This window comes from Penicillium concentricum, assembly GCF_028827145.1.
Source record: "Penicillium concentricum strain IBT 3081 chromosome Unknown utg000004l_segment0_segment0, whole genome shotgun sequence".
NCBI lineage: Eukaryota > Fungi > Ascomycota > Eurotiomycetes > Eurotiales > Aspergillaceae > Penicillium > Penicillium concentricum.
Window position 1 is genome coordinate 482,132 of NW_026622757.1, and position 20,899 is coordinate 503,030.

Here is a 20,899-nt window from a genome sequence, read left to right on the forward strand (position 1 = left end):
CTTTAGATCCACCTCGACTGTCTCGCTTTTCTCTCACGCTCCTTCTTTTTCTGCATGAGGGTATATCCGCATCCAGCACCAGTCACATACCCACCTAGATGGGCAGCGTGGTCCATCTTGGTCAGCCGGGAGAGGGGCCAAGCGCGGAATAAGAATGCGGGAGCGAGCAAGCTGAAGACTTCGGTGCCGACTAGACAGGTAAGGAAGACCCAGCCGTAGGTCCAGATCTTCTCTTGGAGTCCCTGGGGAAGAATCCACATGGTGAGTTTGTCACTAAGGAGGGTCAGTATAGATACCACAATAACAACCGGAGAGATGGTGGGAGACAAACTTGAAGTGAGACATGCACCATGCAGCTACGATACCGCTGGTTGCGGCACTGGCTCCAAGGGAGGTCATGCCCAGGCGGCCGAGGATGACGCTGCGTGTTAATGAGAAGACTGATCCCATAATACCGGAAGCGAAGTAGATGGCCAAAAAGTTTCCACGGCCGATTTCATCGTGGACTGTAGAGTGAAAAGTTAGAAACCATATTTTCTGGTGCTTCTACTAGCCACAATGCATACCTCTAGTTCCCATAAGCCCCAGGACCATCATATTAGTTCCAAGATGTCTCCATGTTTGATGACTGAATGTGCTCCCAATCATACCCAGTGAGCTGGGATAGAAGGGAACAATCACGAAGTATCGGTTGAGAAGTCTCCACGCGGGAGGTACGTATTTCCATAGCAAGGTGACTGCTACATTAGCTGCCACAATGGCGCCCACAGTAGCCACAGCAGGAGGCACATCCGGCATGAGGCGGTCCTTCCGTGCCGGGAACTCATATTTCTGAGCAAAGGTATAGCACAGGGCGAGAACCACGACCGAGAACAGAAGCGGAGCGAGCAGACGTTGAGACTGCAAGTTCAGACATGGTTAACAACCAAACAATTCCACAGAGTGAATCATCCTTACATTGGTGATGTTCATCGACTCAGGACTCTCGTTGGTAGCGGCAATATGATGCTTCTGGACCCAAGCGAGATACGGCCTCTCGATAGGATCCGCACGGGGACGAGCTAAAAATGTCAACACCAATACTAATCACCCGAGCTCGAATCCTTGTATACATACCCTCAGTGAGTGCAGCCTCCTGGTATTGCTGCAGGGAAGTGTTCTTCCCAAACTCCCGCTTCAATCGTTCGTGTTCTTCTTTCTCGCCATCAAGCCACTCCTGCCTTTTCCGTTCTTGTTCAGCCAACAAGCGCTTTTCATTCCTCTCGCGAGCCTCTTTCAGAACACTCTTGCCGTAAGGAGAGCCCTCCTCGCCAAGCTCAGCGTCATAAGAACCACTCTGCGGCTTATACAAGCCTAGCTTCTCAGCGCGGCGCACAAGCTTCTCTTCCTCCGCGCGCTCCTCGCGCTCAATGCGGGCGAAAATAGCAGCATCCTCATCGACGGGGTACTCATCGCGGAGCCATTCCAAAGCCGTATCAAACTGCTGCTTGGTGATAGCGCGGGCAATGTCAATTGGTAAGTCCGCATCAAGCGTGCCGGTCAGACGGTGGCCGTGCAGGACGGCCAGGATACGGTTTCCCAGCTTTGCATTGAACTTGGCGGGACCAAAGATGGCTTTGATCTCAGCATCGGTGAAGGGCTTTTGGCGAGGGAGGACCTCCGAGGGATCCGATTTAGGCTTTGGCTTTGGAGAAGCGGCGGATGTACGTTTGAAGCGGCGGGGCGTAGAGACCGGGTTGAATCGGTGAGGGGATATCGGGGTTGGAGTCGGTCGAGACGAACGAGAGAATATTTGGGACAGAAGGCTCGGGATTGGCAACGTAGATTGGCGCGAGATGCTGTACATGCGGCATGGGGTAATGCGGAGATCGCGACTGGCAGGGCGGAATGTTACTGGCAGCACGGAGGTGCGGAGCCCTGGGCATGGAGCCCGCCATACGGCCCAGACCGCATTGCTCATATCCTGTGACTGGAGAGCGAGGGCTCAGAGAGGACCACGGAATATGGGATGGTGGTGGATTGTTCGGATCTTTTTGGTAGCATCATATGGACCGGCTGTAGAGTTGTTCCGAGGCCGCGGTTGCAAGTAAAGCAAGAAGATGGATAGGAATTAGTTGAAGATGCTTTATTCTTTGAATATAGCATTAAATTAAACTGTAGTACCAGGAGTTCTATTCATCTCTAATCCACCAATTCAAATCCAATCTCAACATCTCCCATACACATCTCCCGCCTGATCTATCTGATCTATAAACCCCACGTGATGATAAGACGATAACAATCTAAACAGATCAACCCGCATTGATCCCAACTCTACCTTCAACCCATCACAAAACAAACAGCAAAATGTCAACTGAATCCCTTCCTATAACCCCAGGAGCCTTTGCTGAAGCAATCAAAGAGCTCCCCCTCGCAGTCCTCTACAGCAAAGTCTCCGAGCTCACAAACTCCATCGCACACCTGCACCGCTCAAATGCCGAGCTCCGCGCATTCTTAGCAGAAAGCAACGACTCAGAAGAAGACAAGAAGGAGCTGGAGGGCTATGTTGCTGAAAATGAGGGCGTGGCGGTGTCCATGAATGAGCGGATCTCATTGCTGAAGACCGAGGTCGAGAATCGTGGACAGCCTTGGATTGAGCTTGATGAGCTTAAGATCGACAAGGGACAGGACGCTTCGACAGATGTTCCGGTGACGAATGGAAATGCAACTGAATCTGAGGCCGAGGCTGCGACTGGGGCTGGCGTTGGGGCCGAGACCGGTGCAGGACGGGAGTCCAATGATCGGGAGGATAGGGATGGGGTCTATCTGTGACCAATTTGGTGGGTCATCTACGCGCAGCCGGCTTCTTTAAGCTGGCTTGAACTTCCCAAAACTTCAAAATCGTCATCATCAGTGCATCTGCTCTCGGTCACTGTGGTTTGTGGGCGCTTTACTGCATTTGCGTGTGGGTCGAAGATCGACCTATCTCAATTGGTTATGTTTCACAGCATCTATATTTCACAGTACGATGTACACACCTGAATCATAGCAGCCAAGAGACGGTCATCCCGACAAATAACTACCTCCCAAGCCTTAGGGACTACTCACGTCTTCTGCAGCGCTACGCACACTCGAGTCACCAGGTCCAGACAAAATGGAATGTATCTAGTGGATCATTTACGACTCCAAGTCTTTATGTATTATGGAATTATGATCAGATGAATGTATTGCAATGAGTAGATAAAAAAACATGCAATGACCAGCTGATGCTGGATGAGAATATGCAAGATCATCAAGTAGAATAATTCACAGCGCATGCTAAATGCTCAATCAAAGCCCCGGCTCTGTGTCATATCATCACAAATTCGCCCATTTTTGTTTTAAATGGCAGAAGGAGAAAGCAGAATACGAGCAAAGTAAGACAGCGCGGCCCAACGCCAGGTTAGCGGACATGTCATGGTCGTCAATGTAAAAACAAAAAGGTGCAACTCCAGACCCGTGGAGCTTAAGTGGCGGCCTGCTGGGCCCAGTGGCCGCCGTTAAGTGCCTCTGGGGGGACCCGCTGTTGCTTAATGAACAACTCAATCAAGGGCTGCATGGGCTCCATCTCCTTATCGGACACAAGCCCGTAGTACTTGGAGACAGTCACGAAGTGAACGAAGCACATGTTCAGGACATCGTGCTTGTTAATGTGCCAAAAGGGGTTGAGCCAATGAGCATGGTACAAATGGGCGTAGCAGCGAAACATCTGCTTCATGATACCCTGGCAGTCCTTATAAAAGGTTGGTGGGAAGCCACTGGACTTGCCGATCCAGTCATCGGGGTTGGCGGGATCGGAGGGAGTTGTTGATGCGCCATTGGCCTCTTTGATGGCAGATGTCTCGGGTGTGCCGTTGACTTTTTCGGTAGGGAACATAACAGGGTCGTGAATCTTGCTGACGATCCATTTCTCGACGCGGTTGATGAACTTCGGGGCGGAGATTTTGGCGGCGCGGCCGTCAACAAGCCAAGTATAGGTCAGCCTTTGGAATCGTTAGCTCAGTTCATAGTTTACCCCGCCATATCCACATACCGTCCAGCGGACATTGTTGGACAAGTATTTTCATTGCAAATAGGTAGCCCAGTCACACTGTTAACCTCCTGGATAACCTGGAGCATGCCGTGGAGTAGACGATATTGTTCAACAACTGAAGTAGAAACACATTAGCCTCCCCGCTCCCCCAAGATAAGCTTCCGCATTGCTTACTCTGGTGAGCCAGCCACTCGCCCAGCTCCACATTCTTCGGGCAAGCACAGAGCGTCAAGAAGTTGCCCCTCACATTCAGTGGGGCATACTTCTCCTGGAAGAAGTACTTGGGTCCTTCGGGGTCGTTCGCTTGAGTCTCCACTGACAGACTGCTGGAAATCGAGGGCGAATTCGACATAGTGGCTTGATGCTGAGGAGTAGAGGACTGTGCTGGGCTTTTAGGGGGATTGTTGCTCTTGTTATTTCCTCCCCGGCCAAATCCTTGGCGACTGTATTCAAAAATAGAGTTAGCGGGCGATCGTGGCAAGGTATAGCTGCTTAAGAACAAGGTGGGAATATATGAAAGAAGCAAGGGTAGATATGAACAACAAAGAGGAGGCCAGGGCATATATTAGACTTTGGGAAATGGAATGCTCCTTTGTATTTGTGGCGCCGGGGGGTTCTTCGTGCAGTATGAGGGGGTAAATGTAGAAGGGAGATTGAACGGATTGCAACAAGTCCACAATAGTGCAACATCACTTACACGCTCTGGAAGAAGGTCGCCATCTTCAAATTGATCTGCGATGCTTCAAATTAAGAAAATAACGGGGATGAGGGACGAGACGGTGAGATGCCCACACGTTGAGGATCCCCTTTTGGTCTGGGCCATCGAGACACTAGTCCTGTTTGGGTTCGGAATCGGAGAATTTATATCCCCGCGCGTCAATTGAATTATGGGAGCTCCGACGTGAATGGCCGATAGAACAATTGTCAATACATTACTGACGATATATCGCATCGCTCACTCCCAATATAATATAAAGAACACCTTCAATCCTTTCTTTATCGCCACTCCCATCTTCATACATCTACGGACTTGCAACATAAATTCCATACACCATGTCCTCCGATGAGGAGGGCGTCCGACGCCCCAGCAATGGCAATGAGAGCCCTGCGCACAGCAATGCCAATGATTCTGTCGCCGACCAAATGGATGAAGGCGATGATCTTTTCGGGTCGGATGGAGAGGGTGGACTCGATGATATTGAGTATGTAAACCGCTCCAGAGCGACAAGATCTAAATGCTAATATATTGCTAGACCCCACCGCGACCTAGACGATGAACAACTTGACTCCGGTGACGATGAGCACCGTTATGATCGGCGCGAAGACCGAATGGACGATGTGGCTCAGGAGCGGGAGGAACTCAATGTTATTGACCAAGACCTTGCTCGGGCGCCAATGCCATTGACCAACGATGGAGAGGTAGGAGGAGCTTTTACCCCGAGACCTTTGACATTGACCTAACTTCTAGTCACAGGTTTACACAATGCGTGTGCCGGATTTCCTCTCAATCGAAGGAGAAGAATTCAATCCTGAGACTTACGTCCCACCACCTTACCAGACCGCTGCTACCTCCCTATGCTGGCGTAAGGATCCCGCAGATGGGTCTCTTTTGCAGTCCAATGCCCGTATGATCAAATGGGAGGATGGCTCCATTACCCTTCAACTCGCCTCCGCCCCCCTTGAGCAATACCGCATCGCATCCAAACCCCTCGCACCTCTCACCAAGTCCGGCGAATATGACCACAAGCTGGACTCCCACGTTTATCTCGCAGCTGGACTGGAAACAGCTCAAGTTTTCCGATTGAGCTCACATGTCACCCAAGGTCTGACTATTCTCCCAACTACCTTGGAGACGGACGATGCCGTTCAGCGACTGCAAGAACAACTGGCTGCTGCTGCTCGTGGTAGCAAGCAGACCGCAGCTGGCACTGCACCGCGCTATGAACTAACAGAGGATCCCGAGTTGGCTGGTAGACGTGCCGAAATGATGGAAAAGGAAGCTATCAAGGCCGAGCGTCGTCGCCAGCAACTTGCTGATCGCGAGGCCGACCGCGGTCGCCGTCATGGCGCCAGTCGTACTGGTCTTAGCGGCCTTAGTGTCGGTGGTCTTGAAGATGGTGGTTTGCTTACGACTCGTCCGCGTGCCAAGCCTCGCCGCCAAAACCGTCGCGGTGAGATCTACACCGACGACGAAGAGGACTACTCTCGTGGTGCCCGTAACAGAGAAGACGAGTATGACGAGGATGATGGATTCTTGGTTGGCAGCGACGAGGAGCTTGAGGAAGAAGCCGAAGATGACGAAGAGGAGCTGGAAGATGAAGACATGGACGCTGAAGGTGAAGATGACGTGGAGGCTGCACCTGCGAAAGCTGCCCGTAGCAAGCCAGAGCCTCAAGCCAGGGCTGGTACACCTCCTGCCCGAAAGAAGAACCGCTACGTGGTGGACGATGAGGACGATGAGTGAGCTTGTAGCAATCCACTTCTCTCGCAGGTTCTTTTTCTTTTCGCGCTTTCGATGCAGTTTTCTTGTTACATATCCACATGGTCCGGCGTCATCTACATGGACAGGCATTCGAGGGACACTGGGGCTCATTTCACTCTGACTTGATGCTTGTACAACAAAAATTAATGAAATGTTCAATGACATATCTAGCTTCGTACCAGCGAAGCAATGTAGATTTGTATCGTATCTAATGCCAAATGGTATATAATAATAACTCCTGATCTCGGACATATTCAACGTGTAGAAACCAGATAACCGAACCCTTAATTAACCAAACTTTTCATACATGATGTGCACCCGTAGACGATTCGTTGCCCGCAGTGACCGGCACAACACCCTCGGGATATTCAGAAGGATCAAAGTTGAATCTTGCGATCACTTCCCTGGAACTTCCAACCACACGAAGACATAAAAACTTAGTTTCGTCGGGCTCATCCTTATCTTGTGACTGACGTGGGTCCGAGAAGGAGGACATTGTATCCCACTGTCCAAGTGGATTTTGTCTAAGTGGATGTTGCCCAGGTTCATGCCAGCGGCGTTGCCGATCCTCGAGTTCTCCAATCATGGACAGCAGATCTGGCTGCTCAGAACAAGCGATAATAGCACCTGGCTCAACGGGGCCACCAATGACAGCGCGACGGACAACCTGATGGAGCCATGATTTCCAAACTTGTGCTGGGTCAGGGCTTTGATGCACCTCAGACACGAAGTGTGGAGGCGCGGTCTGCATCCCCAAGTCCATAGCATCGGCTTGCGAGACGCGTAGCCACGAGTCCGCGACAACTGTTAATAGAGTCCCTAGGAACATGATATTTTGAAACCCCGTAGAGAAGGCCTTGGGACAAACTTGGCAGCGGATCACGTCTCGCGCTGTTCGTGCAGCGATATATAGCGAGCATAGTGTGTGGGAGTTGATGGGGAAAGAGGAGATTGATGTCATGTGGCTAAGGCTTAGGTAGAGATATGACAGACACGTGCACCCAGGTGTTACGGAGTCGGAGGAAACGGAGGTGGCAGGAGAGAGCGGGAGCGTGGATGGGAAAGTTGGAGGGTTAGGGAATGGCAGTGGCATTGACATTGGCATAGCCGTGGCTTCAGAGACGGCCGAGAAATCAGGCCAAGGAGAAGACGATGGGAAAACAGGAATATTTGGCTGTTTCAGACGGTCTGGCTTCCAGGTATGGTTGTGGTCATCATATCCTGACAATAGATCTGCGGGCTGGGACTGTGGCAAATTCATGTTTGTACCAGGCCGCCAGAAGAATTGCGGACAAAGATGATCAGCATCTGGGAAAGTGGATGTATTCGGACTCATTCCTAATGAAGATTGTTGCGAGTCCTCTGGACTTGGCCAAATTTCAGCTCCAGACAGCGGTGGGAAGTCGACCCCCTCATCGTCTGTCCGTGTTCGTTTCTTAGGCGGCCGGCCCATCTGTTTTTGTATGGAATAGTTGCAACATAGTGACTGTTTAATACATCGCGAGCAGCCTCTCAGTTCCCCGGAGCATTTGAGCTTCCGCTTTCCTGTCGAACAGTAGACTGGTCAGTGAGGGTTGTTACATCGGCCTGTGAGACGTACTACACTCGTCGCATGCTGCATGTCTTTTTGCTTCCGAGGAATCATTTGTAGACAAAGGAAGCACTCTCCCATAATCAGGTGGAAGTGACATAGCTTGATGATACTCTCGATTCAAAAGAGCCCTTCAATAGAAAAAAAACATTCCAAAAGGTTGGCGTGTCATAGATAGGCCCGATAAGATGGGGGCGGTCATGTGGGCGGTGAGCGGTGAATGGCCGCGAGAAATTATCCTAAAAAAAATCCATGGATCTACTGCAATAAGACAACACCCGCTAAACGGCACCATGAACCCCAAGGCAGCCTCAAAGAAGCGCAAGGCTGTCACTCGTGACGTTGAGGAGGAAGCTGGTGTCTTTTCCGGTGACGAATTGAGCAAAGGCAACCTTGATGGATCCTTGTCGGACACCGCCAACGATCTTTCGGACAGCGAAAACGATGACAGCGACTCGGAAGTTGAATTAGTCGACGACTTCAGCGAATCGGAAGATGGAGAAGAGGAATTGGATAGCGATGAGATTCCCTCTGATACAGAAGAAATTAAGCCAGCTGCCGGTGAACCCAACTTCCGCATTGTGAAGGACGCCAACGGAAACGATCGCTACCTCTGGGATGAAATTCACCCGGACGACAACTCTGAACTATCCGAGGTGGATGAAAATGCCAACACCATTGGCGACATCCCTCTGAAGTTCTACGACGAATATCCCCACATTGGTTACGACATCAATGGAAAGAAAATTATGCGTCCTGCCAAGGGCGAGGCCCTGGATGCATTGTTGGACAGCATTGAAATCCCCAAGGGCTGGACCGGTATGACTGACCCTCAGACCGGCAAGCCTCTGGAGCTCAGCCAGGAGGAATTGGAGTTGCTCCGTAAGGTGCAGATGAACGAGGTTCCTTCCGAGGGCTACGACCCATATGAGCCTCTGGTGGAATGGTTCAGTAGCCAAAAGGAGATCATGCCATTGAGCGCCGCTCCCGAGCCCAAGCGCCGTTTCGTGCCCTCCAAGCACGAGCAGAAGCGTGTGATGAAGCTTGTGAAGGCCATCCGCGAGGGCCGCATTCTTCCTTACAAGGCGCCAGAGGACAGAGAAGAGAAGGATGAGGAACTCATCAACTACGACCTGTGGGCTGACGAAGTTGAGCGAGTTGACCACGTTATGCACATCCCGGCGCCCAAACTCCCACCCCCTGGTTACGAGGAGAGTTACCACCCGCCTGCTGAGTACCTGCCCGATAACAAGGAACGCAAGGAATGGGAGCAGACAGATCCCGAGGATCGCGAGAAGGATTACCTGCCCAGCGACTTCGGCTCCCTGCGCAGAGTTCCTGGATACGATAACTTCGTCCAGGAGAAGTTCGAGCGTTGCTTGGATCTTTACCTCGCTCCGCGTGTGCGTCGTAGCAAGCTGAACATCGATCCCGAGAGTCTCTTGCCCAAGCTTCCCAGCCCTGAGGAGCTCAAGCCTTTCCCCACTGCCTGTGCCACAGTCTTCCGCGGACACAAGGGCCGTGTGCGCTCTGTCAACGTGGACCCTACTGGAATCTGGCTCGCCACTGGTGGTGACGATGGTACTGTCCGTGTCTGGGAACTCCTGACAGGTCGCCAACTGTGGAGCGTGAAGCTCAGCGATGACGAAGCGGTCAACACTGTCCGCTGGCGTCCGGGTAAGGACGCCGTCGTCCTCGCTGCCACCGCAGGAGACGATATCTTCCTCGCCGTGCCTCCCATCGTCGACCCCGAAATCGAGAAGGCCAGTCTGGATCTCCTCGACGCAGGCTGGGGTTTCGCCGCCTCTCGACCGGCCCCCAGTGCCTCAGAGGAAGGCAAAAAGAACAATGCCCCAACCTGGATCCGTCCCGAGTCTTCTCTCGTGGACGCCGGTGTGTGCGTCGTCATTCCCCTCCGATACGTGCCCAAGACGATCTCGTGGCACCGCCGCGGTGACTACTTCGTGACAGTTTGCTCGGGCGCCTCAACACCCGCCTCCGTCGCAATCTCCATCCACACAGTCAGCAAGCACTTGACGCAATTCCCCTTCAAGCGCCGCCTCAAGGGCGGTGGTCCCCCTCAGACCGCCCACTTCCACCCGTCGAAACCTATCCTCTTCGTCGCCAATCAGCGCTCGATCCGTGCCTACGATCTCTCCCGCCAGCTCCTCGTCAAGATCTTGCAGCCTGGTGCCCGCTGGATCTCGTCCTTCGACATCCACCCGACCTCTTCCAGCGCATCCGGCGGCGACAACATCATCATCGGTTCGTACGATCGTCGTCTGCTCTGGCACGATCTCGACCTCTCCCAGCGCCCCTACAAGACCCTCCGCTACCACCGCAAGGCTATCCGCGCCGTCAAGTTCCACCCCAGCGGTCGCTACCCGCTCTTCGCAGATGCCTCCGACGATGGATCCCTGCAGATCTTCCACGGCAGCGTTACTGGAGATATGCTCAGCAATGCTACTATTGTGCCGCTCAAGGTTCTCAAGGGCCACAAGATTACTGGCGAGCTGGGTGTCTTGGATATCGACTGGCACCCGCGCGAGGCGTGGGCTGTCAGTGCCGGTGCCGATGGAACCTGTCGCTTGTGGATGTAATCTTGAGATGCCGTTGCATGATGTCTGACATTTTTCTGGGCGTTTTCTTCTATTTATTTTTTTGTGCATAATCTTTCTTTTGTATAGGTATCTTACAAAAAAGTTGTTTCTTTTAACATTTTCTACTTCGTATCATATCATAGATCTTAAACTATTGCATTTAGTAGTAACCCAAGGGATGAGATGAATGATCAAATGTTCGATCAAATAGTCAATGTTCAAGGTATCTATCTCCATGATCCCAAGCAAGACAATATGGGAGAGAAAAAAAAAAGAAAACTCTAGATCTAAATATGTATATCCCAAGAGAAGTGCATATACAACCCAGCCAACTCAGACGACACCACCACTCCAGTCCCTCCGGAGCTTCTCATACTTCCTCAAATCCGTAACACTAGGTCGCACGAACGCCTTAGCAGCAACAAAGTCGACGAACTTGATAGTATCGCGGCGCTTGATAGCAGAGTAACCAGCACGACGCAACAAACTGCCCAAATCAGCACCACTGAAGCCCTCACATTCCTCAGCGAGCTTGCGCAAATCCTCACTAAACTCAATGGACAATTTCCGGAGAAGAGTCTGCAAGATATCGACACGCTCGAGGGGCGTGGGCAAGTTCACAAAGAGAAGGGTCTCAAGACGACCAGGACGCAGCATAGCGGGATCGATGATATCAGGCCGATTAGTAGCAGCAATGACATAGATACCCTGGCGACTGCTGCCGAGACCATCAAGCTCGGTGAGGAGAGTGTTGACAACACGGGCAGAGGCCTCGGAGAGCGTATCGTCACGACGGGGCACGAGGGCATCGAGCTCATCGAAGAAGATAACACAGGGCACGGAGGAGCGAGCACGGACAAAGACCTGGCGAACCGCGCGCTCAGACTCACCGACGAACTTATTGAGCAGTTCGGGTCCCTTGACGCTGATGAAGTTTGCGCGGGACTCATTGGCGACGGCCTTTGCGAGGAGGGTTTTACCACAACCGGGCGGGCCCCAGAGAAGGACACCAGTTGGTGCGGTGATACCGACGTTGGCATAGATATCGGGGTTCTTGATTGGTTCGACGATGGCTGTGACGAGCTCCTCGCGGATGCCGCCGAGGGCACCGATGTCGGCCCATGTTGTGTCGGGGATTGTGGCGAAGCCCTCGCGCTTGGAGGAGGGTTGGATCTTAGGGAGGGCTGTGAAGAAGTCTGCGTTGGAGACGAGGACAACTTCTGCTTCATCGCCAAGGGGCGTTTCCTTGGCGTGAATGATGAGGCGACGGAGTTCACGAACTCGTGGACTGATATCTTCTTCGCCTTCGATTTCCATCTCCATTTCTTCGCCGCTGTTTGACTTGAGGATCGCGAGGTAACGCTTGATGGCGGCTGAGCCGGCGGTTGAGACGAGGTCATTGAGATCGGCACCCACGAAGCCGGGGGTTCGTTTGGCTAGCGTCTTGAGGTCGATGTCATCGGCCAGTCGCATTTTGCGTGTTAATGCGCGTAGGATCTGTTCTCTGACTGGCTCTGAGGGCACGGTCATGTTGATTTCCTTGTCGAAACGGCCACCGCGGCGCAGAGCGGCATCGAGACTGTCTGGGCGGTTGGTTGCCGCAAGTACGATGACGGGTTTGCCGTCTGTCTTTTCAAGGGCAATATCGTCCATGCAGGTCAGAAGCTGGGCGACAATTCGCTTCTCCATCTCTCTCTGAGCGCTCTCGCGCTTTGGTGTAATTGCATCGATCTCATCGATGAAGATGAGACAGGGAGCAAGACGCTTGGCCTCTTCAAAGTACTCGCGCAGAGCTTTCTCGGATTCACCCGACATTCCTGACACGACCGAAGGCGCAGAGATTGAGATGAATGGCACACCCAACTCCGCTGCGAAAGCGTTCGCAATCAACGTCTTACCGCAACCTGGCGGGCCATGCAGCAATACTCCGCGTGGCGGCTGCACGTTTGATGATAGATAGACCTGCGGCCGGGTCATGGGTAGAATGATCAAGTCCCCAAGTTCCTGAACAACATCATCCAGTCCACCCAAATCGGCGAGACTGACATGTGTTGGTGGCGAACGATCCGCGGGCTCGGCTTTGCGTCGCTTTGACACAGATTCTCCGCCATGTGTTCTTCTCTTGGAGGATGTGGGTGCCGGGCTAGCGGTGGATTCGGCGGTCTTTTTGGCCTTTGCTACTGCCCACGATCCGACGACGCTCTGGTTCATTCCATTGGGTTCCTGTTATGGCAATTCCAATTAGAATTTCTGTCCCATTCAAGCAATACATGCGCAGTGCATAACATACCGCAGCGGGAGGCTCCTCGAGTCCCTCAAAGTCCCCCTCCATGGAATCCTCATCGTCTTCGCCCATATCAGCCTTGACAACCTCCAACACCCGCTCCAGACTGTCCTCAATGAGTCTTTTCGGTTTCCGGTTCAAGCTCGAGTTGGATTTCTTAATTGTGTCATAAATCGTTGGGACCGATAGTCGGATGCGACCAGTCTCGGGCTGGTCGTCAATGATCTTGCGCACGACCTGGTAGACCTGTTTTGGTGAGCTCAAGCCAACAGGACTCAATTTTGAATACATACCTCACGGTCCAGGCCCTGACTTAGAGTCGGCCTGCCACCCTTCCTTGGAGGCATGATTTGATTCTGGTTGTTATGCGCAAAAAAGGCGGGCCCGAAATTTCGGAGATGGAAACATTTGAAAGATCGGCTGAAAATTACAGGTATTTACAGGTCCGTTACATAACGTCATTCATGTCTAGGTCATCTACAGTATGAGGGATTCTTCCTCTTCAACAACATGGGAAACTCGAGTAGTTCGCAGAAGATATCTGCCCAGGATCGGTAAGTACAAACTGTATATTGTATACAATATCCACAACCTATCCTCAATAGTGTCTGTGTGAGCATACTATTGTTCTCAGACCCTCTCATCCCCGCCCAGCATGTCCATTCAAGGAACACAGCTTGTATTATTTCAGCTAACAAATACCCCGTGGTGTCTACAGGGCAATTCTTGACCTCAAAAACCAACGCGACAGACTGCACCAATACCAGCGACGAATAACCGTCCTCACAGACCGTGAAACGGAGATCGCCAGGGAATGTCTCGCGCGCGATGATCGCAGGCGGGCACTGCTCGCCCTCCGACGCAAGAAATACCAAGAATCACTCCTTGCGAAGACAGATGGGCAACTCGCGCAGCTGGAACAGTTAACTGGGCAGGTGGAGTTTGCGCTTGTGCAGAAGGACGTGTTGTTTGGGTTGCAGCAGGGAACGAAAGTGCTACAGACTATCAACAAGGAGATGGGTGGCATTGAGGGCGTTGAAAGATTGATGGGGGAGACCGAGGAGGCGAGAGCTTATCAGGAGGTACGTGCCTCGTCTTTGTTTGCTGCTCTTGTGCAGGATGTTGGGATTGGGGTATGATTAGGGTTCGGTTTTGCTGACAGTTTTTTATAGGAGGTGAGTCAGATGCTGGCTGGTCATTTGACGAACCAAGATGAGGATGAGGTCGAGGATGAGCTGGAGGCTCTACAGCGGGAACTTGCTGGCCCTGAAATCCTGCCTGATCCTGTTGTACTGCCGAGCCCACCTACTGCTGATTTGCCCGTCGAAGAGCCGGTGCCGGAGTCGACTCAAAGAGTCAAGGCTAAGGCTGAGACTCGGACGGCGTTGCACGCTTAGTAGGAGGATATGTTGGGTCCTCGTTGCACAGCACCAAGCATTGCATTATATTGATTCAAAGCATCTTTTTTTTTTTTTTTTTGGCGTTGATGGTTGTTTGTTTTTGTTGCCTACCTTGTGGGTAGATTTCATGCGCCCATGGCGTTGGCGGTTGATTCTATTGCTTGTAAATCCATGGTTGACATTGTGAATGCATACTCTGTAGATTATGACACCCGAGATTTTATAAATGATACTCGGTATACGAGCTCACTTTACTGGAATGAACACCAATAAATCAATAAAATCCATGTAGAAATACATAGTAGAATGGTACTGTCGTTAATCATCACACCCCCAAAACATACCGAGACATACTCATCCCTGTGAAAGAGGCCTCCAACTCCCATCTACTGGCCAGGCGTAATACTGCCAACACCACTAACACCAGGGATAGAGACATGATCCTGAGGGTTCGCCGCAGCCTCGTAAAGGAAATTAATCGGCTCCCGGGTCAACTTCATAAACTGCCCCTTGAAGCCTACATACCCAACCCTAGTAACATCCTCCTCACCATCACTCCAATTATCTTCGAAGAAGAGCGTGACAGAGGTAGTCGCGTTCCAATGGGCACGATTTAAGGGCAATTCAAAGACATCGGCGCCAGGTACAGGCTGCGGGACCTCGATGATTTGAGTCGGGTGCAACTCCGATGCAGTTGAGAAATCCATATCGTCGCGGTTCTTGAACAGCTTTACTGTCTTTGGGGCGGAGTTTGTAGGTGCAGTGTACAGGAGAAGGGAGTGGACGTTGACTTGGCCGTTGAAGCTGTAGAAGATCTCGGGTTAGTTTTGGGGCGATAACGGTGAGGGGCAAGATTAGTGGTTTATTTGGGATTTTCAAGACGCGTTGAAGTGAACAGCTACAATAAATCATAGAATATATGGAATATGAGACTCACGGGATGGTCATAAGCAGCTGTTCGTCGGCATCGCTCTCGAGCTCAGGCTTGTCATTTAGTCGCTCGGCCCAGGTTTTCTGGACGATGGATGCGCCTGAATTTGGGGTGGTCTCTGTCGAATATTAGGACTTGTCATCTGTGGTTACCTGGTGATTGATCACAGGGCTTATGCGTACCATTCAGAGTTGTGATCAGGTCGAAGTTGATCTGAGAATAGAGGAGGGATTGGATGGCTGGAGTGATATCGTTGGTATGGTCGTGATCTTCGCCGTGGCAGTGGCCATCGTGATCATGGTGTCCTGACATTGTAAGATATGTAAATTAGATGTACAAGGTGTAGATCATAAGATAAAGATTTGGAGGATTTGAAGTTGAAAAGTGTTTGGGGACGCTCTCCACTCCCGTGACGTCGTCGGAGAATTGATGTGATACTCACAAGTATGTACTTTCTATGAACATATTTCAAGGGAGTATATTTGGAGTTATTAGTTTCTTATATAACTTTACAATGTAAGTATTATGTATATCATAATATCACTCCCTGTACAGTAACCCAAATCGCCTCTCGCTTTTACGGATCTATAAAATCCATACTATATCTCAATTCCGCCTCCTTAAACGCCTGGGTATTATTGTACATTCCTCTCTAGCTAAATTCCAAGTGTCATTATTGCCTGACTCGGTAATAATCAGGAGCATACTCCAGCAGATAACTCTTCTCGATCTTAGTGACATCGCGGATATAAGTCTTTTCACCCGTTTGCATAATCTCATGGAATATGACCCAGTCGGCTTTTCGGTTCTATATTCAAGTCAGTAAACGAAACGTAACTTTCCCACACATGAGCACTTACAAACATCAACGAGGTGGGGTGGGCATGAAGAGTCAAACCACCGCTGACAGTCTTGAAAGTTCCATCCGGTTGCATCTTCGCCGCGTGAGCAAAATAGCCCGTCGTAAGACACCGCCGAATCTGTTCCGGTTGGCGGCTCAAATCGGCAGGGCCATGACGAGATGAAAGTGTCTCATCGACTTGGATGCCAAAGCGTTCTAGGTACCGTTTTAATTGACCTCGGATGCTCACTGCGCGTAGCAGTGCCCGGTAATTCAAGAGGTTGTCGCGACACCATTTTGAGTCTTTCTTTCCCTTAGTGACAAAGGCTTGGTAAACGTTCAGGTACGTCAAATGGTCGCCCTCTTCAACGGCAAACTTTCGTCGGTGGCTCTCGGCAGATCTTTTGTCTCCGGCGTGCTGAACCCACACTGTCCCCTGGAGGTTGACCATGGCCGCAATCGTGAGAATTTCACTTAGACAGTCGAAAGATGGCGCGGTGAGAAGAACTTTGGCCATCATAGGATCCAGAGCAATTTCTGCCATCCGCGTTCCAAGCGGTTTTGTGAGTTTGGCATAGTCGTCAATCGCACCGAGAGAGGACAGGAGCTCAAGTGCACGGATTATCAGTTCTGCCGGCGGAGGTGTCAAGAAGTCGAACCGGACAATGTTGTCGATGCCCAGTGCTTTGAGCTGCATAATGACCGGTGCGAGGTTTGACCGCTGGATTTCAGGTACGGTTGCTTCCGGCATCTGCTCGAAAGCTTGTTGCGTGTAAAGACGGAAACATTTCCCTGGCTTCGTTCTTCCAGCGCGGCCAGCTCGCTGGGTGGCAGATGCTTTTGATATTGGCACTGCAGTCAATGTATCAATACCAGTATTGGGGTTGTATGCTCTGAGCTTGGCGAAGCCGGAATCAATCACATATACAATCCCGTCGATCGTGACCGAGGCCTCGGCAATGTTGGTCGAGACAATGACCTTTCGGGTGTGTTCTGGAGTCGGCTCGAAGACGTACATTTGCTGTTCCGTGGTGAGTCCAGCATAAAGTGGCAGTGTAAGCAGAGAGGGCGCCTTTGGATGGAGCGTTGCCGCTCTTTCGGATATCAACTGGATCGCAGTGTCAATCTCTTCTCGGCCAGTCAAAAAGAGAAGTACGTCGCCTTCTGCTTCTTGAGTATGGATATCAAAGACGGTCTTGACTGCTCGCTCTATGTAATCTTCTGCCGGAGCGTCAAGGAACAGCATGTCGACTGGATACATTCGTCCTTCCAGACTGATGATCCGACCAACGCTTCCACCCAAATCCGCCGGGTCTGCCTCAGGCTTGTACTCCTCGCCGGCGAAAAAACGAAGAAAGTCCTCTGCTTGAAGGGTTGCACTACTAACAATAATGCGAAGTTCAGGGCGCTTCTTGCGGATCTTCTTTAGAGTCCCAAGGAGCACATCGGTACTGAGAGATCTTTCATGTGCCTCATCAACCATGATCACTGAATACCGCGAAAGTAGAGGATCCACCAAGGCTTCCCTTAGCAGCATTCCATCTGTCAAAAATTTGATCCTTGTTGCCGGAGATGTTAAATCTTCGAACCGGATGGAGTAGCCCACCTCTTCACCGACTTTGCAGCGCATCTCTTCGGCTACTCGCGTTGCAACCGTTGTAGCAGCCACACGCCGGGGCTGGAACAAAGTTAGTCGCTACTCAATTTGAAGGATTATGGGATCGGTGCTCACCTGTGTAACCGCAATGGTCTTCCCATCCTCGCACCATCCCGCCTGATCTAGATACTGCGGAAGCTGAGTTGTTTTCCCGCTGCCTGTTTGGCCCACCACGATGGTGACGGGGTATTTTTCAACCAGGTAGATCAGGTTCTTCTTGTGGCGTGCGATAGGCAGCAAAGCAGCCGGTTTATACAGGGCTGGAATGAAAGAGGTCGAGAGCTCCTGTTCTGAAGCCATTTTAGACCAAATTTGAGCCGTGAATGAGCTCCGCTGAATGGGTTGTTGAAAGAACCCAAGTTAAGATTGGGCCATTCTGAAAATTCAAGCTTGCAGATTGGCGACTTGGAGATTGGCGACTTGGGGATCCTCGGAGTCGCAGAAACATCCAGATCTGTATAAAGCTCGCCCGCTATCACGTGCGCCCCACGTCACTTGGAGCTTCCCCGATATGTTCTGCTCTCAGACATTCTCAGGCAACACTGTTTTTTTGTGAATTTCTGTTCAGTCACTTTCGATTATCGGTTAGATCTTAAAGATATCTCAAGATGTCTGAGGAGGACAAGATGGTATGTTTGCTTTCCAAGATCTCACTTGTCGCATGAGGCTCACGTTCATACACAGAACACTCCCAAGCCCTTGGCTGCCCTTAACTCCCCCAACAGCCCCCGAGCTGAGTCGCCAACTACCGCGCGCCCGATGGACTTTGACGACGAGCCCCAAGAGAGTGGAGTTGTTACTTCCTCCCCTGTGGCTGCGCAGCCAGTTGCCCAGCCAGCTGCCGCCGAGGCAGCCCCGCCAAAGCCGCCCCGGCCCCTGAACCCGAGAGAACAGTCAGAGAACACCCTTAGGGAGGCATTCCCAAGCATCGAACCCGGTGTTGTCAAGGCCGTCTTGACCGCAAGCAATTGGAATGTCGAACGGGCCTTCAATGCTCTCCTAGGTTCGTGAGGAACCTACTATTTATGAAATGAGTATCAGGCTGACCAGGATCTCTGCTTGCAGGTATGACCGACCCCAAGGCCCAAGAGGAAATGACACCGCCGCCAAAGCCGCCGCGCCCAACCCAGCAGAGCACTGCTGCACAGCGACAACTGGAAGCCGATGAGATGTATGCGCGTCAACTATCCGAGCACTACAATGCGGCAGGACGTCGCGCCCCGCCCCCGAACTGGGAGAGTGACCCCCGGTACCAGCGACCTAGAGGAAGCGAGGATTCGGATGAGAGAGAATACAGCTTCTTTGATGGTATGGACTATGGTGGCTTGACCAAATGAGCTCGCGCTAATGGTTTACAGATGATCTACCCGTGATCCGCGAGAATCTCCGCAAGGGCTTCCTGGAGACACAGAGTAAGGTTAACTCGTGGGTAACAAACCTGAAGAAGAGAATCGATGGAGATGATTTGGACGAGGAACCTATCCAGAATCAAAGAGAGACTCCAGCCAATGCCCGTCCCCGACGGAGTGGTGATATGGGCCGTCGCAGTGGAGATCGTGAGCGCTACGACGCAGATCCCCAAGTTCTCAGCGATGATTTCTCTGCTCTTGAGTTGAGGGATGGCGAAGGTAAACAACGATATTAAGTTTGGCTTCATTGGATTATGCTAACTATGCCACAGCTCCCCCGGCTCGCCCCCTCGTCCAGGCCAGTCCAGCTTTAAACATTCTGCGTCTCCTTCGCCAGACCGGCGCAGGGTGTCCTTCCAGGATGGACCGCCCACCGAGATTGACAACCTTTACGATTCCTCCACACCATCCAAGCGTCTCAGCTCAACGGGCAGCAAGGCGAGCAAATGGCAACCATTGTCCAGCGTCGCGCCTTCGCCCGTCGCGGAGAACGACCCATTTAGCCTCGGCGATAGCGATGACGAGAAGGAAACTAAGACTAAGGAGCAGACCACTGGCTCAGAGGGCGATCAACTCAAGCATGCCACTGTCGAGTCCGTGTCAGAACCAGTTAGTTCCAACCAGGAGACCAAGGGCGCGATTAAGCCCGACGAGTTAAAATAATTGCGAATTGGAATTTGAATATCCCTGTCTGCGCGAATCACTTGTTCCACGTTGGAATTGTTTCCTCATATTTATTTCCCCTACCATTCTACTCTGCCGCCTTGCTATGCTACCCACTACCCCGAGTTTACGATACCTAGTAGTAGCCCAAGACATTCTCTAACCTCTCCAATGCCTCCATGAACCCAAGCCAAATTGAATCTGTATTTGTACCGGAAAACAAAACAAAAGGGTATATCTCCGACCGGCTTGCATAGTAGCAAATCCTTAATTTCAACGCCAAACCCGAACAAACAGACCTCGTTCAATGCACCGATGTAGCAAGTAACTCTTAAACCCACGCCGACTCCCCCAAGCGATTACTCCATGGTAGGAGCATTGCTCAGACGTTTTGAACCAGTCTCTTTGCGTAGATCCTTGATGACAGTCTGTAAAGCAGCGTCAGCTATTAGGCACCTTTAACGAATAACGCGTGCAGAGTGCCATTTTCGGGGTAACGCGTACCGCCAAAGCATCGGGGTTCACCCCGTTTTCAATGAGAGAGACACAAAGCGACAGCTCTGTTCGGTCTAGGTTGGTATTCTATTTGACATGTTAGTTTGGGCTAATATCTTTGCTTTATAGGAGAATGAGGTGGGGGGGGAATGAATATCTGGAGCACGCACCAGCAGGTCGGAGATCTCCTGGAGGATATCGATGACTTCTCTGGCCGCTTGGCGCTTGTCATCGGCCTGGTCTTGAGATTTTGGGGGCATTTTTTTTTTCTATTTTGATATTGGTGGGGGTGGAATTGTAAGGCGAGGATTGAATCTGTTGAAGTTGGGTTGATCTTTGTGGGGGACTTTTCGGATCAAGGTAATCTACAATGTACATCCATATACATACGGAGTACTCCGTCAACTCAACTTGATATTATTTGGGGGCCTTTTTATATTGACGTCACTTTACTTGTAAAGGAATGTGCTTCAAATGTTCTTATTACTGGTGGAT

The 20,899-nt window shown here is 51.4% G+C and overlaps 12 protein-coding genes across 12 annotated transcripts; 5 read left to right on the top strand and 7 right to left on the bottom strand.

The window, feature by feature from the left end:
• Window positions 1-2: 2 nt before the first annotated feature.
• Window positions 3-1,960, bottom strand: N7517_009118 (rhomboid protease PCP1; the record flags this gene model as incomplete). The annotated part of the gene is made up of 5 exons (XM_056726841.1): window positions 3-273; window positions 332-506; window positions 567-900; window positions 958-1,061; window positions 1,117-1,960. 5 exons carry the CDS (start codon window positions 1,958-1,960, stop codon window positions 3-5), a joined length of 1,728 nt encoding a protein of 575 aa, XP_056575413.1.
• A 386-nt stretch (window positions 1,961-2,346) lies between these two features.
• On the top strand, window positions 2,347-2,811 carry N7517_009119 (uncharacterized protein; the record flags this gene model as incomplete). The annotated part of the gene is made up of 1 exon (XM_056726842.1): window positions 2,347-2,811. The coding sequence occupies one exon, from the start codon at window positions 2,347-2,349 to the stop codon at window positions 2,809-2,811; it is 465 nt and encodes a 154-aa protein (XP_056575414.1).
• A 673-nt stretch (window positions 2,812-3,484) lies between these two features.
• Window positions 3,485-4,781, bottom strand: N7517_009120 (Mob1/phocein family protein; the record flags this gene model as incomplete). Its single annotated transcript, XM_056726843.1, has 4 exons — window positions 4,749-4,781; window positions 4,226-4,494; window positions 4,052-4,166; window positions 3,485-4,001 (listed from the first exon to the last, which is right to left on the bottom strand). Exons 1-4 carry the CDS (start codon window positions 4,769-4,771, stop codon window positions 3,485-3,487), a joined length of 924 nt encoding a protein of 307 aa, XP_056575415.1. The 5' UTR covers window positions 4,772-4,781.
• A 323-nt stretch (window positions 4,782-5,104) lies between these two features.
• N7517_009121 (Paf1-complex subunit LEO1) lies at window positions 5,105-6,515 on the top strand (the record flags this gene model as incomplete). The annotated part of the gene is made up of 3 exons (XM_056726844.1): window positions 5,105-5,253; window positions 5,305-5,470; window positions 5,526-6,515. The coding sequence occupies 3 exons, from the start codon at window positions 5,105-5,107 to the stop codon at window positions 6,513-6,515; spliced, it is 1,305 nt and encodes a 434-aa protein (XP_056575416.1).
• Window positions 6,516-6,834: 319 nt separating this feature from the next.
• Window positions 6,835-8,224, bottom strand: N7517_009122 (Zn(II)2Cys6 transcription factor rglT; the record flags this gene model as incomplete). Its single annotated transcript, XM_056726845.1, has 2 exons — window positions 6,835-8,078; window positions 8,134-8,224. The coding sequence occupies 2 exons, from the start codon at window positions 8,222-8,224 to the stop codon at window positions 6,835-6,837; spliced, it is 1,335 nt and encodes a 444-aa protein (XP_056575417.1).
• Window positions 8,225-8,417: 193 nt separating this feature from the next.
• Window positions 8,418-10,724, top strand: erb1 (ribosome biogenesis protein ERB1; the record flags this gene model as incomplete). The annotated part of the gene is made up of 1 exon (XM_056726846.1): window positions 8,418-10,724. One exon carries the CDS (start codon window positions 8,418-8,420, stop codon window positions 10,722-10,724), a length of 2,307 nt encoding a protein of 768 aa, XP_056575418.1.
• A 333-nt stretch (window positions 10,725-11,057) lies between these two features.
• N7517_009124 (putative AAA family ATPase/60S ribosome export protein Rix7) lies at window positions 11,058-13,355 on the bottom strand (the record flags this gene model as incomplete). The annotated part of the gene is made up of 3 exons (XM_056726847.1): window positions 11,058-12,947; window positions 13,015-13,254; window positions 13,302-13,355. The coding sequence occupies 3 exons, from the start codon at window positions 13,353-13,355 to the stop codon at window positions 11,058-11,060; spliced, it is 2,184 nt and encodes a 727-aa protein (XP_056575419.1).
• Window positions 13,356-13,518: 163 nt separating this feature from the next.
• On the top strand, window positions 13,519-14,405 carry N7517_009125 (ESCRT-III subunit protein VPS20; the record flags this gene model as incomplete). Its single annotated transcript, XM_056726848.1, has 3 exons — window positions 13,519-13,562; window positions 13,727-14,090; window positions 14,181-14,405. The coding sequence occupies 3 exons, from the start codon at window positions 13,519-13,521 to the stop codon at window positions 14,403-14,405; spliced, it is 633 nt and encodes a 210-aa protein (XP_056575420.1).
• Window positions 14,406-14,794: 389 nt separating this feature from the next.
• N7517_009126 (PITH domain-containing protein) lies at window positions 14,795-15,651 on the bottom strand (the record flags this gene model as incomplete). The annotated part of the gene is made up of 3 exons (XM_056726849.1): window positions 14,795-15,212; window positions 15,346-15,457; window positions 15,522-15,651. The coding sequence occupies 3 exons, from the start codon at window positions 15,649-15,651 to the stop codon at window positions 14,795-14,797; spliced, it is 660 nt and encodes a 219-aa protein (XP_056575421.1).
• A 361-nt stretch (window positions 15,652-16,012) lies between these two features.
• Window positions 16,013-18,137, bottom strand: N7517_009127 (putative ATP dependent RNA helicase; the record flags this gene model as incomplete). Its single annotated transcript, XM_056726850.1, has 3 exons — window positions 16,013-16,147; window positions 16,200-17,858; window positions 17,913-18,137. 3 exons carry the CDS (start codon window positions 18,135-18,137, stop codon window positions 16,013-16,015), a joined length of 2,019 nt encoding a protein of 672 aa, XP_056575422.1.
• Window positions 18,138-18,445: 308 nt separating this feature from the next.
• Window positions 18,446-19,909, top strand: N7517_009128 (Ubiquitin system component Cue; the record flags this gene model as incomplete). Its single annotated transcript, XM_056726851.1, has 5 exons — window positions 18,446-18,466; window positions 18,522-18,840; window positions 18,903-19,145; window positions 19,196-19,465; window positions 19,545-19,909. 5 exons carry the CDS (start codon window positions 18,446-18,448, stop codon window positions 19,907-19,909), a joined length of 1,218 nt encoding a protein of 405 aa, XP_056575423.1.
• A 359-nt stretch (window positions 19,910-20,268) lies between these two features.
• On the bottom strand, window positions 20,269-20,664 carry N7517_009129 (mitotic-spindle organizing protein 1; the record flags this gene model as incomplete). Its single annotated transcript, XM_056726852.1, has 3 exons — window positions 20,269-20,337; window positions 20,414-20,491; window positions 20,575-20,664. The coding sequence occupies 3 exons, from the start codon at window positions 20,662-20,664 to the stop codon at window positions 20,269-20,271; spliced, it is 237 nt and encodes a 78-aa protein (XP_056575424.1).
• Between the last annotated feature and the right edge of the window lie 235 nt (window positions 20,665-20,899).